Source organism: Oryzias latipes, assembly GCF_053564925.1.
Source record: "Oryzias latipes strain Hd-rR chromosome 1 unlocalized genomic scaffold, Olatipes_Hd-rR_3.1 chr1_Y".
In the NCBI taxonomy this organism is placed as follows: Eukaryota; Metazoa; Chordata; class Actinopteri; order Beloniformes; family Adrianichthyidae; genus Oryzias; species Oryzias latipes.
Window position 1 is genome coordinate 9,419,126 of NW_027616335.1, and position 15,014 is coordinate 9,434,139.

A 15,014-nucleotide genomic window follows, 5' to 3' on the forward strand; every position below is an offset into this window, starting at 1 on the left:
CGTTGCTTATAATGAAACAGATAGTCTTGTATAACACACTTGGGTTAGTGCATATTGCATTAGAGCTCATTTTTGGCAGACGAATAGCAACTTAACTAAATCTCCTTCCAGATTTAAGCATAATTTTCATCAACGATAGCATCAAAATAGGGTTTTGGTTATTTAAAAAAAGTACCTTGAGGAATGCTATTTTCCCCCCGCAGACATGCCTAAAGAGCTCCGTCTTCAAGCCACTCGGGCTGCGGTGCTGCTTCTACCAGATGAGAACCGAGAGGCGCTCAGGACGCTGATGTGTCTGCTCAGCGACGTGACGGCAAGCGTCGCCGAGAACCAAATGACTCCCACCAACCTGGCTGTTTGCCTGGCACCATCACTCTTCCATCTCAATACGCTGCGGCGAAAGGAGAGCTCCTCACCGAGGTGTGTGCTTGCGCCTCGTTCACCTGTCTGTTCCTGTTAAATCACTGTTGTTTGGGGTTATGTAACAGATTGTATGCTATATGTTTTGAAAACAGGAAAGGGTCCTTATGAAGGGACAGGATATTGTAGATGGAGGGCCCAGATTTAAAAAGGGAAACGAAAAGTTGGAGCAAGAGAGGAAGGAATAGGGAGAGACAGAGGAAACAGAGCAGTTACATAAACATTTTAATCTAATTAAAAGCACATTGTTCCACATTTGGCTCTAATGTGTGAGGTCTCATAAACTGTATGCCGTTTAACCCTCTGTTTCCACTCTCGACCTTTTACCTCGCCTTGCTTTTCCGTTGCGCTCGGGCATTATAACAAATGTTGGTGATCAATCTTGCTATGTCCTTTTGCTTTGCCTCATCTGGGATACAGAGTGATGAACCGAAAGCAGACTTTGGGGAAGCCTGATCAGAGGGACCTGAATGAGAACCTGGCTGCCACCCATGGCCTGACGCACATGATCCAGGAGTGCAGGAAACTCTTCAGGGTCAGTGGATGGAACAGAGCTAGCACAGACAAAAACACAGAGGTTGACATATTCGCTGCAGATGTCTTTTTGAGTGTTTTGGTGACATTTTTGAAGCATCTGTACCACCTGTCTCCCTTTGTTTCCCCTGTAAGCAGACATGATCCAAGTTACATAACTGATTCGGGTTTTGTTGTGTGTGTGTAGGGGTTTAGTCATGTGTTCCAGCTTAGTCATGCTTACTAAATGTCATATCCAACCTCTTGCTGGGGTCACTATGTCATTTAGAAGAAATAATGATCAAGAATGTAAGACTGTAAGTCTATGTCATGCCACAGCAAATGCTAAATGGTCACATCATTCAAACTTTTATTAAATTGTACAGAAACTTCCTGTCTTCCTGTCATGGTCATATCTCACAAGTAAACTCAATTATCCAGGAAATGACTTTGTCTAATTAGATTTTTCTTTTGTCACAGAGGTTTAAAAAAGAAGGACAACATTTGAAATATTGAAAAGCTAAGTTTTCATTTGGGATTTTTTTAAGCTATTGGTTAGTTTTCAATCTTACTTTTTTGCAGAATCAGAGGTACAAATAAAGGGATTAAACACTGTAATCCTAAAATTTTAACTATGACAGATTCTTTAACAAGTTTGCAACTGCCCGTAAACTGAGAGGATTAATATGTTTAGAGCAGAAGTGCTTATTCTGCTTTCTGAAGTTTCAATCAAAAAATAGTTAGGTTTTTGGGGGTTTTCACATTTCCTATAAATGAGTCCCACTTCTGCATGAATCACTGCTGCTGGTATTTTTTTTTCCAACAGTTCAACCAGATGTGTCAAATTAAACCCCTTACTTCACCCTTGTGGGTAATAGCATCCAGCAACAGGCCATAAAATGTTAAGTCGTGTTTTTTTTGTGTTTTGACGTTGTGTGTCCTCCGCTCTCACAGATCCCCGAAGAAATGAACCGCTGCAGGAACTCATATGTGGAGCAGGCTCTTCTGCCAAAACGATTGGAGGAGCTTGGAAGTGAAGCCAAGCGAGGAAGTATCCTGCAGGAAAGCTTAGACACTCTCCTGAAAGAGGCCAAAGACAAGTTTAGAGGTTACGACAGCTGCTCCACTCCAGAACACGTCGAGCTGGCCTATAGGAAGGTAATCATTCACCGCAAATGAAAGTAATGGAAAAACAGAATGTAGTCACTTTTAAAGCAGGGAGAAAAAAAAACGGCTTATCTGTCTGCGATGTGCAAACACAATGACATTCATGAAGCCTGCGCGTCCTGCCGTCTTTACTTTTGGTGTTTGCCTCGCCCTAGTCCTGATTTTCCAAATAGCGAATGGGAAAGTGCAGTTAGGGTTTCCTGTGCAGAAAAAACATCTGTGTGAAAGTGGCCTGGCCTATTGGCTTCTCATTCCCATCCCCCCCAGCTCTGGACACTCTCCCAGAATGATATCATCTTGACATGGACACACGCTAGTACAACCACACCATTATCCCAGGCCATCTTCTCCTCTTTCTAGTGTGTGAATGTGGTGGGTTGAGTTATTTTTTTCCTACTTTGTGAAAGTGTGTGTTCTTCCTATCAGTCTGAAGACTTGAATAAAGGCTAGCTGGAAGTTTTGAAACAACTCTGGACTCTTGTGCAAAATAATGGCTCAACATCTGGGTTGGGGGTTGTACAAAGTTTAAAAACAGAGTTTTAACTAATAAAGCCTTTAAATTATTCTCCTTGCGCTCTGTTTCTTAGGTTAACGACGGTTTTCCACTGCGGCAGTGGAAAGTGACCGTAGAAATTCATGCCAGTCCTGAGGAGGTTCTGACTCGGGTGCTGCGGGAGCAGGGCCAGTGGGATGAGGATCTGCTTGAAAGCCGAGTCGTGGAAACCCTTGATCAGCGGACAGAAGTCTACCAGTACGTCAGGAACACCATGGCTCCACATCCCACAAGAGACCATGTGGTGCTCAGGTAGACCTTCTCCTCATCTCATCCTGGTCTTTACTTTCTATTTTACATTGTTGTTCAATGTAATGCTACTTTCCAATACATGGTTATGTGACCACTTACAATGAAAGTCTATGTAAACGCATATATATGCACGTTCAAAACTCTCGCATTCACTCAAGTTTTTAAGTCCGTTTATAATAATTACGGTTTGTGCCCAGCTGGAATTGAATCGGTTAGTCCAAAAGGGGCCCAAGTCCAAGAGGTTTGTTTTTCCAGGAAATTATTTTAATTGCATAGCTTAAATGGAGGCTACACCAAATGATTAATACTTTACCCAGATTTAGCACCAGTTCATAGCTTACAAATGCTATAATTTTATAATTTCAGAGGACTAGCAAACTAAAGTCTCTGGACTTGGGCCCTTCTTGAATTAAACAGGGGCGCTGCCATATTGGATGACTAGTGCTGCCATCTATGGGATAAAGCAAAACCAGTGCAAGAGAGGCCCAAGTCCAGGAATTTTACACTTAATGCATTTTAAATGTAAAGCATAGTCAATATATTACAACGGACTTGGGACTTTTTTGCACATAATCAGATAGCTTTTCCCTTGAAGACCATAGAACATATAATATCTCTATTTTGAAAAATTGTGGACTGGGGCCCCTTTTGAATTAACCAATTCAATTCTATGACACCAAGTCTTTCAGATATCTAAATAGAGCTATGAAAGAAAAAGCCTGAAACAAGATTTGTGAGATTTGCACCACTTTATCATTTGGCACCAAGCCTCTTCCAATGCTAGTATTGGGTAGTGGCAGTCCAGTGTGAACACCATATGCTAAATTCACATTCAAGTGCAGGTTCCGCGTTCTTGAGCACGCATCGCATGCGCCTCTGTGCACATTGCATAACACTTTATCCAACCTTTGTGTTGTCCTCCAGGACTTGGGTGACAGATCTGCCGAAGGGAGCGTGTGCACTCGTGAGTTCATCTGTGGACCATGATGGGGCGCCGATGGTAGGCGTCCGGGCCAACGTCCTTACATCACGCTACTTCATAGAGCCTTGCGGGGCCAACAAATCGAGACTTACACACATTTCAAGAGTTGACTGCAGGTGGGCATAATGTTACACTATTTTATAAAACTAGCCTTACAGTGCACTTCGAGTCACTGATTTATTCATCAAACATGCAAATCTTTCTTCTCTCCAGGGGTCGTTTCCCGGAGTGGTACAATAAGCTTTATGGACACTTGTGTGCTGCTGAGGTGGCACGGATTCGGGAATCCTTCTCTGTGCCCATGGACAAATAAGAGAGCAGCACGCCGTTTTGACTGGAATGCCTTGTTTCAACAAAATACAGATGAAGTGAAAGTCTCTTGATCCTTTGATAAACATAAACCAGGATTAAAGGAACTGTTTTCTTCAAAACAGACTGCTTTTCCCTTTAAAACTGGGACTGCCAAGAGGACTAACAGAACTAGCTGGGCCTCGGGACGTTATGTTTCTGACACGGGATGTTTTGCCTCCGACTTAATTTAAAACGGCGTTATCGCTTCTGAGAAGCAAGGGGGATCTCAAGTGGGAGTGAAAGGAGGGACATGGGAAAAGCCAAAAACGTATATCTAAATAAATAAATAAAATTGTATGGGTTGTTGTTGTGGTTCCCCCAGGAACAGAATAATATGTACATATACTGTAGTGTGCTCTGGTCGCGTAGAGCCAGTCGGTGTCCGCTTTGTGTTACCTCCGTCCCCTTCTCTGTTACAGCAAAGCACAGGAAGAAAAGGAGACGTTATTATAGCGAGCTGATAGACAAATCTATGGGTGTCGAAAGATGCGAATGTGCTGGTAGTTTGCAGACTGAGTGAGGCCAATAAACAGGATATCGTGAGATGACAGGTGGCCTATAGTACACAAGGTTTTAGTGTTTCAGTGTGGAGGCAGAGGAGTATTGGTGGCTGGTTCACCAAAATGAAATGACTGATCAAAGAAAGGACATAATTGACTGGAAGACAAATAAAAGGAAAAATCTCTTTCAGCCATGCCTCATCCAATAGTTTGATCGAGGTTGCTTTTGATCAGGAAAATCGGGTTTCAACGTTGAAATACAAAGCCAAAATGCTTAAAAGTTTGAAATCTACAAGAAAATCCTGTTGACATTTAAAGGGCCAAATGAATAAAGGATGAAAAGTTTTTGATATTGATACTGATACCTGTAGAGCACAGCACATTTATTTTACTTAAAAAAGGTAAAAAGAAAAAAGACAAGAAAGGGCAAAAGTTATGATTGCTTTTACATCAAACAAGCACAGAAGACGCAATTATCTGACTTTGAACATTAATTTCTCTCTGCACGGAAAGGTAACCTGAGGAAAAAAGAGGTCCTTTTATAAAGGTGGGGATTTTACAGGTTTTACTGTATAGAGGAGGGCAGATTGAATGTGTAGATTTTTAAAGGAAGGACAAATATTCTGCAAAGATTCTGTGTTTTAAACCAAGATTGAAACATTTCTTTGGCTGTAACAGTTGCGCTTCAGTCTGTTCATGTTACGTGTATCATAAATTCACTAAACCGTTGTTCACATCGTAAATGTTTTTAGCTGTAACTGTGTCTCTGCCAAATAATAATGCATGACAATGACAGTTAATTTAAAGCAAATATATTTATACCTCAGATATATGTTTGTTTTTGTTTTTATATCATTTATTTTATTGTATTGTATACGTAAAACTCTGTGTTACAAAAAGTTTTATCTTTTTTAATAATATTATTTCTGTACAGGTTAATCAAAATGCACTATTAAATGTATTAAACTAACTGTTTTATGTGCTTTTTGCTATGCATATAGGAACCATGCAAGAAAGTTAAGTCTGTCACTATTTTTGTTTTCCTTTTCTAATCCATCATAATTTCTACTGTCACTTGTTTATGATTAACTTTGTTTCAAGTAATTACACCCGCTCTCATTTAATCTGAATGCAGATCTCTCTTCCTGTGACTGTATTTCGGTGTCTCATGACTCCATTCCACACCAGTGGATCTGTTATTGGCCCCGAGGGGTCTGGACGATGGTGATCTCACTCCATATGGTTCATACAAAGGTATTAGAAAGCAGACGGCTCTGCTGTGCCTCAGCCGACCTGGTCGAGACAAGGCAAGGATTCTGAAAAGAAGGGGAGGAGGGCTGTCATGTTTTAAACAAAAGGGGGCTTTGAAGGATCTGAACAGGTTCTGATGTGCCTCTTCATGTTTTCAGTCACTAAGTCACAAAGTGACATGCTGTCATCTTTTTTTCTGGAAAACAGGGTCTGGGGGTTTGCTGCCCTTGTTTTGTAATGCACTGCTCCTCAACAAACAGAAGACTTTTTGCAAACCTTGAACACGTTCTGATTTACTTCCAACATGTTCTGTGACAGCAAAAACAGGTTCTAACATGACTTATAGGTCTTGGCAAAGACAAATCTGTTTTATGATAGCATCATGAAGTACTTGGGCAGAGGCAGAGATCATCTAGAGCTTTGTAAGGATCAAACACAAGTGGAGCCAAATGTTTTTTGCACTCTTTTATCTTTACATTTTCCACTTTACTCCTTTAATAAAACAAAACATCTCCAAGAGTATGTTCTCAGACTTCCCACCTATCTTCATGTATGTTTGCTTACACAACCCCAAGCACTGGGGTGTTTTTCCATGTACTCGAGTATGTGTTTTTTTCCCCAGCACCCCAAACACCTCAGAGAGATTGTACAGGGTCAGATAACCAAGAGTCGCCAGCAGTGCTACGTTCCCGCACTGATGTTTGAGAATGCAGAGCACAAGGTTTCCCACAATGATAAATGAATATGAATGTGCACGTTCTCCAGTGTGCTTGCCAAGCATTCATCGCAAAACGCTGCTCCCAGTTGCAGAGAAAAAGTAAAAACAGGTGTAGAAGGTGATATTGGGCCACATGTTTCTTACCTAATGCCTATTTCTCAATGGTTTGGTTGATTTTTTTTTTTCTTATGGTTATTTTTATTTAGAATTTTCAGAACAAATGAAGACGTCCGACCATATTTATGTATTTATTTGCATTCCTGCACACAATACATGATTCTGCCTTTTTTAACTTGTGTAAACCAGCTGTGTTAGTGAGCCAAGAAATAATAAATGAATGAGCTGCATATCTTAGCTTGGAGCAGGATGCTGTGATGGAAGATTCCCAGTGCTGTTGTGGAAACAGAACTAATATATCTCTGTGATAAAGTTATTTCAGGAGTCAACATGGGAAAAGGATGGGAATGTGGATATGGTTTACTGTGTGTCATTTCCTCAATATGACTTGATAAGTTTAGAGAAATTTCTGTATGGAAATTTCTGGGCTAAAAAAAAACTGACTTAGATGGTTGTATATATTAATTTGAGATGATATGGGAAAAGGAAAAGAAATTTTCACAAACTTGTTTTTTCTTGTACATCAGTTTTCTGCTTGTTTGTTTGTTTGTTTGTTCGTTTGTTTGTTTGTTGGACCTCAGTCCCTCATATTGAATGCATTACTTTTCTTCAGCTTACCGATTTGAATTTATCAAAGCATTTTTTCAATTATTATTATTATTATTATTATTATTTGTTATTGTTTAACACGGACAGAACAATTATGCTGCAAACAACTTAACCTTACTGATGTACAAACTGAGGAATGAGTAACACGGACCAACACTGCCTTCTAGTGGTGATATCTAAAACTGCTGAAAGGAATGAGCTTATTGTAATTTTTCTGTTAAAAAAAACGAGTTAAAAACAAGTACATTGGAATTTTCTTTGGCAGCTTTCGTGCCAGGTCGGTGAATTACAACAATAACTTGAAGAAGGAGAATAAAAAGAGAAAGAATATGACTTAAATAGCTAAGTAATAAGGGAAATGCCTGTTTAGTTTCATCTTCAACACTCATGTAACTGTTTTTGATTTAATTTGATTTCTTTTCTGCCTTTTATGTATTATCTTATTTCCTTACCTTAAATTAATTACTAGTAGGTGCATTAAATGCCTATGTTTGTGTGTGTGTGTGTGGGTGTGTGTGCCTGTTTGTTGTCTTGTAAATTTTAAGTTCTTTTTCGTCTTGTTTTGATATATGTAAAACTTGCTCAGCTGTATCTGTCGGTTATTTATTTGCTTGTTTTGTTGTATTTTGAGGACCCCCTTGAAAACGAGATGACACATCTCAAGGGGCTTATCCTCTAAACAAATAAATTGAAAATAAATAAATTGAAACCTACTCTCCTTTCACATCATTCTTACATGGATCAAAACCAGGCCTTGAGGGCCAACATGCTGCTGGTTTTCCTGCAATCCTGCCATATCTGCAGTAGTTTACATGGATCAGGTGTATTTAGCCAATAAGAGCCTCAATACCAGGAAGGTTGGAAAACATGTTGGACAGCAGTCCTCAAGGCCTGGAATTGGACATCCCTGAGCAATCCAGCACCTCAAACCCAACCAACCCTCCTTAATCATCATTGTGACATGGATCTAAACAATCCAGTGCCTCAAATTAAAAATAAAAGACACCCCCTTAACATACCTTCTCTTTTCTGGCCTATAGCAAAGAAAAAATAATTTCTTAAGAAAAAAAATGCTCTTTTAGTGAAAAAAATATCCCACATTATTTTTTAGATCTTTGACTTGGTTTCCAATTCATTACAGTTTTTATTATCAAAAATAATTTTAAACCTTGTGAGGTTCTATGGTGTAATGGTTAGCACTCTGGACTTTGAATCCAGTAGTCTGAGTTCAATCTCAGTAGAACCCTTAAACCCAACCTATTCTTCTCACACATCATAGTTACATGAATCTAAAAAAGCCAGTGCCTCAAACTAACATATAGGATGCTGCAAACAGCATCAAACATGCCTGCAGTTTTCTGGTGTCAAAAATCACATGTTTGTAAACGTGAATCAAGCTTTATGAGATATATATTAAAGTCTACACAGATCATTAATTGTTTCTGTTGCTTTAGATTACTTAACATATCTTCTAAATTTTCCCTAAATGTTTACATTTTTTAACCTGGTTTCATATATACACATCGAACAATCTTATTTTTGTTTTTGTGTTACTCTGTTTCCACAGCAACACTTTCCATTAATCATCCATAGCAGAAGTCATACATTTTACTGGTTTCCACTTTAAACCGTTGTAAATATAAAGGGCAAACCCCCCCCCCCCCAACCACTCAAATTTCCAATAATTCTCCTTCCCTTCATTTATCCATGTCTCTGACAGTGCAATTACTTTAAAATTTCCTTTAAATGTTTCCAAAAAAGTATTTAATTTAGTTAACGTTAAAGTTTCGTCCACCTTTTGCTCGAGGAGTTGAACCCTTAGATCCCTTTGTTCAATGATAGCCTTTAGCTCCTGGATCTCTTTTTCCATGAGACCTGTCAGTGTTTTCTGGATTTTTACCACTTCACTGATGTCCCTTGTAGTTCTGTGGTATAGTTTTCACCATCTCCAGTTTTACTTGACAGGAAGTTCTAGTGAGAACTGTGAGGAATCGAAACATACCTTCTGATGTAGCAGCTGATTTTATCAATATTGTACACTAAATTCCCGCTCAGATTTTACCCGCATCATGTGACTTTTTGGTCGAAAATTTGAATGCTTATGAACAGCCAATGATGCTGTGGCTCCACTTAAAACAAAAACTGTAAATCTAGAGCTACAGCACTGTGGAGAAATGAAAGAATCAGAGCCATGAAACGTGACAGCAGAGGAAGGGGACAAAAACAAACTGTATAACAAGAGATTTTTATTGAACAAGCAAAGATGTACAAAAATAAAATAAAACAAGCTGGTCACAGCTTGTTGATACTCTGACACATGATCGAGTTTCCCCCCAGTTAAACCACCAGTCTCTTTGACCCAATCCCCATATCACTATTAAAAACATCTTATGAATTCTTTGAGTTTGAACTTTCCAATATGCTAAATTACTTTCTTTAGACAGGTTTGCCTTTAAAACAGCAGTGGTGAAGCCTATTCCTGTCCTGCATTTTTGGGTCCTCCACCACCAGTTCCTGACAGTTATATTTCATAGAGCCAGTGTTTTGGTGTGTTTATTATTAATTGCGGTTGTCTTTTATGTCTCTGCAAGATTTCTGGCTCTCACAGAACTTTAACTAATTAGTAAGAGGATCCTCTGTCCTCCACTCGTTATTTTGATTAATGGCACCTGTTTGAACTGGTTATATGTAAAAGACACCTGTCCACAACCTCAAACAGTCACACTCCAAACTTCACTGTGGCCAAGACCAAAGAGTTGTCTAAGGTCACCACAAACCAAATTGTTAGAAATGGAAGACATACAAGACAAGACCACTGATAATCTCCCACCATCTGGGGCTCCCCGCAAGATCCCACCCTAGGGATGGGAATAGAAGCCCCATGAAGCCTCATTGGGGTTCTTGTAATTGTGCCGGAAAAATGAACCACTCATTCAGGGCTTCGAAACCACACAGAACAACGGCATCTGGTGGCGGACTGGTTGTATTTCGACATATGTTTCAACATGCACAGCACTTTGAGTGACATATGTTGTTGAAAAAGTGCTATATAAATAAAGGTTGATTTGATTTGATTTGATTTGAACAAAGCTCCTTGTAACACTTTAATGAGGAAATGATGATGAAAAAAATGTGAAACAACACAACATGTTACGTTTTCTGTGAGAAGTGCTTTACACAGCAAAATACACATCACATGAAGAAAAAAATATACGCAAAAACAAATGTATAGTGCTAGACTCAAACCTAGGACCTCTGGATTTAAGTACCACTGACTATTCCACCGAGCTATCTCTATTCACAAGATACTGACATGCCATTATACATTCATTGCAGTGTTTTTTTTTTTTACACAACGTTCATAGTGTATTGTTATATTAGGAAAAACCGAGTTGAAATCATCCTGAGCCACCGAACGCTTTTTACTAGGAGCCATGGTAAAGTGCAATGAACTGACGCTGATACCAATACAGGGGAAACAATGGAAGTGGTCGGGAAACGTTCAGGATTCATTTCGCATTTCTAGAGAATAGCGCGCCCAACTGTTCGAAACGCAAGTGACATCTGAACCGTGGTTCCACTAAACGAAGCATTTGGCGCGTCATACGTCATCCACCACGTGATCTGCACTGGTTGACACACGCCCTGAAACATTGTGCTGAAACGCTCTGTTTCATGAAGGTGAACCGCGCGCCGAAGCGCTGTGTCAAACGGGCCATCCCTATCTCACCCCATGGGGTCAAAATGATCACAAGAACGGTGAACAAAAATCCCAGAACTCCATGGGGGGACCTAGTGAATGACCTGCAGAGAGCTGGGACCAAAGTGACAAAGGCTACCATCAGTAACACACTACGCCACCAGGGACTCAAACCCTGCACAGGCTCGTCTAAAGTTTGCTAGAGAGCATTTGGATGATCCAGAAGAGGATTGGGAGAATGTCCTTTGTTCAGATTAAACCAAAATAGAACTTTTTGGTAAGAACTCTATTCATCGTGTTTGGAGGAGAAAGAATGCTGAGTTGCATCCAAAGAACACCATGCCTACTGTAAAGCATGGAGGTGGAAACATCATGCTATGGGGCTGTTTTTCAGCAAAGGGACCAGGAAAACTGATCTGTGAAAAGCAGGGGTCGCTAACTTGTGGACTGTGGTCTGGATCCAGACCGAGATGCTGGGTCATGCAGACCCAGACCCGGGCAAGTATCCAAACTCGATGGAAAACTAATGTTTTAAATGGTTTTGCCGTCGTTGCAACCAACACATTCTCACTCTCATCTCGTCATGGACATATTTGGGGGGCCCTTCCGCATCCCTTTTTGATTTTTTTGGGCCGTTTTTGATGTTTTGGGTGTGCTCAACTCGTTTTTCAATGTGCTGCCTTTTCTCATTCAATCGGGTGTCGTGAACCAGTGCTGGGCCCCAGTCCAAGGGTCGTGGGTCGGGGTGCAGAAGGGGAAAAAATTCTTATGCTAACTTTGTTTTTCCGGCTTTTTATTTTCTGATCACGAAGGAAGTTTTATTTTTGGAAAACTGCTCTCCACATCCACGTGTCGTTCAGAAACATCATGAGCAGGTCGGCAACTTTATTTGATTGAATCTTCATTCTCTGAATCTTCTTTCTCTAAGAAATATTAACAGCTGGTTTCAACTCAGACTGTTTTTCCTTTAATGTCAAAGTGGATGCTAACAAGAGGACGATAATTTTTGCCGCGACTAACTTTTAAGATGTGATGGATAATTAAAGAAAAAACGACACAACCTTTAGAAAACTGGTATTTTTTAAATTTAAACATGAATCTATCGTGTCTGCAGCTTTATTATTTTTATCTGAAACATTCAAGAGTCAGTTGATGCATATTATGCAGAGCAAGTTGGTCAGTGGAAACAACTGCCCATAGATCCATACGTCGAGGAAAACTCCAGGTTTTGTCTGTAAACTGCAGCTTTATGTTTCTTTAAACTTGAAGGGTCTTCCTCAGTTTCCTCATTGACTTTTTTTCTCCCCAAAGAAACTGTCCAAACACATCTTTTTGTTTGGCTTTTGTTAACTTTTAGCTTTGGGCTTATAACTTAGCTAGTGCTATGAGCGAGCAGCCCCTTCATGCCGTCTCTATCCGATCTGTGACGGCTACCAAATCAGTCTGTGCATGCACAAAAATTCAACCACAAAGTCTAAGTTTAAAACAGACGCAAATATTGTACAGAGATTGAAGATTCAATCACTTAAAGATGCCAACCAGCTGAAGAAACTTGAACTGAGAAAAAACTTGTTAACCCTTGTGCTATCCTAGGCACTTTACCATTGGGATTGGGGTCATCTAGACCCCACTAGACAGTGCGCTGAACCTTTTTTCTTCAATGATTTGTGATCTTCACTGGTTTCCATGAATTACATGAAATCCTCTTCACCTTTATCCACCTTTGTCATGGTAGGGATAACACATCAATGTAAGGGTGGAGTCATAGGATAGCACAAGGGTTAAACGGACATTTAGGATTTTTTTCTTACAGAAAGACTGAATTAAACAGGAATTTTCCAGTTTTGAAAAGCAACCTTGATAGATAAATTTGAACATTTGTTCAAATATACATTCTTCCGGGGAGGTGTTTGACTTGTGGAAGAAGCTAATGAGGCTATTGTATCCTCTTTCATCAAGTTTTCTTGGTGATGTCGGTAGTTGCCCTGTGTGTGTGTGTGGGTGTGTGTGGGTGTGTGTGTGTGTGTGTGTGTGGTTATGCTTTCTTCACACTAGATGGGGGTATTACACAATAACATTGCTTAATGTGGATTAAGTTCAAATTAAATAAAGTTAAAAGTAAAAATCAGCAATTCCCACAGTGTATAATTTTAAATGATCAGAAATCTAAAGCTAAAAGAAAATTTTTAATTATCTTGAAGTAAAGTTAGGTAGAAATCAACACATATTTGAAAATGTTAACTCTGTGACAAAGTACCATATTTTTTTTTGTCAATTACTGGAGTTAAACTAATTTTATTTAGACACATTACACATATATTTTAATATTTCAAGTCTTGATACATTGTAATCCTTAATATCATAGCTCTTATTGAAAAAAGCCCAAATTCTGTCTGTCAAAAAATTAGAACAATGTGAAAATGTTTTATGTTAGAAACTTATAGAGGTACCCAAATTAATTAGTTGATGCCTGCAAAGGTTTCTGAGCCTATAAATGGTCTTATTGTCTTTGTCATTGGACTGCACAACTATGGGAAAGACTGCTGACATAGCAGTAGTCCAGAAGACAGTCATTGACACAATTCAGAAGGAGGGTAAACAACAAAGGATCACCTTAAAGCAAGCTGGTTGTTAACAGGGGACTGTATGAAAGCATTAAAGGAAAATGAGTGGTAGAAAAAGCTGTAACAGAAACAGGGATCACCGCAGCTTTCAAAGGATTGCCGAACAAAATCTATATAAATTTAGAGATCACAAGTGGCAAATGCTCCTTTTCTCATATCGAGCCACTTTTGAACCTAAAGACAAAGTTAGAAGTGTCTAACTGGGACTAAGGAGAAAAAAGAACTGGGCTGTTGCTGAGGGTCCAAACTCATATTTTCAGTAATTTTGTATTCCATTTGGAATTTAAGGTTTTGGAGTCTGGAGTTCTGGGGTCTAGAACAAAAGTGGAGAGGCATAGAATCCATGTTGCTTGAAGTCCAGTATGATGATTTAAGGTCATTGGCATCTGCTGGTGTTGCAGATGACAGTTGACTTTTCTGACGTCCACAATCAATGCAAGCATCTGTCAGGAAATTCTAAAGCACTTTACACTGCCCTCTTCTGACAAGGTGTGTGGAGATGCTGCTTATATTTTTCAGCAGGACTTGGCACAAATATGGGATGAAAAGATACATTTTTGATTAGTCTGATGAAATTTTCTAATATTCTAAGACAGTAAATGTGAGGCTTATATCATTTATGAGCCATATTCATAAAAAGGAACAAAGAAGTCCTTAAACTGACTTGTTTATTTAAATTGTATTCATTGTATTGACTGGGAAAAATAGTAAGCTTTTTTGTTTTGTTTTGTTGCTAAATTCTAATTTTGGTGTTGTATAATAGGTTAAATCAGTATTAAATTACCTTAAGTAAACATAAGGAGTGCTCATACATTTTGCAATATATTTTACTATTATAAGGATTAATGTTTGACCTCAGTCTGATGGCTAAGCAAAAAAAAAAAAAAACATTTCTTGCCAAAAAAATTGTGCTTTATTCCCTTATATTTACTTTTATCCTTTTAAATACGTACAAATAAATCCCCACTTTAATTGTTAATTGTACATCATACTAAACATCTAAAAAATTTGATTTAGTGAGATTTTTCAAAATGCAGAAAAACAATATCATGCAACTTTTCTATGTTTTTTTTATCTCCATCCAATTGGGTCGGATTCCTTTAGTCTGTATTTATAATTATGATTACTCTAAAAAATATGATTACTTTTTTATTTCGTTCTTTTTTATGACTAGGTAACTTTGCTTTTATTACTTTGTGGTTGAATTGATAACTCTCCTGTTTTCCTAAATGTATTAATTGCTGAAATATGTGATTA

At 38.9% G+C, this 15,014-nt stretch overlaps 1 protein-coding gene and 1 non-coding gene across 5 annotated transcripts in view; both read left to right on the forward strand.

Moving 5' to 3' along the window:
- Positions 1-5,708, forward strand: part of dlc1 (DLC1 Rho GTPase activating protein) — a 75,868-nt gene extending 70,160 nt beyond the window's left edge. For all 4 annotated transcript variants that reach the window (XM_011475294.4, XM_078943408.1, XM_020703198.3 and 1 more), the window contains 6 exons: positions 204-420; positions 841-955; positions 1,888-2,091; positions 2,688-2,905; positions 3,830-4,003; positions 4,101-5,708. In XM_011475294.4, coding sequence (XP_011473596.3) covers positions 204-420; positions 841-955; positions 1,888-2,091; positions 2,688-2,905; positions 3,830-4,003; positions 4,101-4,200 — 1,028 coding nt within the window. In that variant the 3' untranslated portion in view covers positions 4,201-5,708. The remainder of the gene's footprint in view (positions 1-203; positions 421-840; positions 956-1,887; positions 2,092-2,687; positions 2,906-3,829; positions 4,004-4,100) is intronic.
- A 2,900-nt stretch (positions 5,709-8,608) lies between these two features.
- Positions 8,609-8,679, forward strand: trnaq-uug (transfer RNA glutamine (anticodon UUG)). Its single transcript has one exon. It is a non-coding gene; the product is annotated as a tRNA-Gln (tRNA).
- The last annotated feature ends 6,335 nt before the right edge of the window (positions 8,680-15,014 follow it).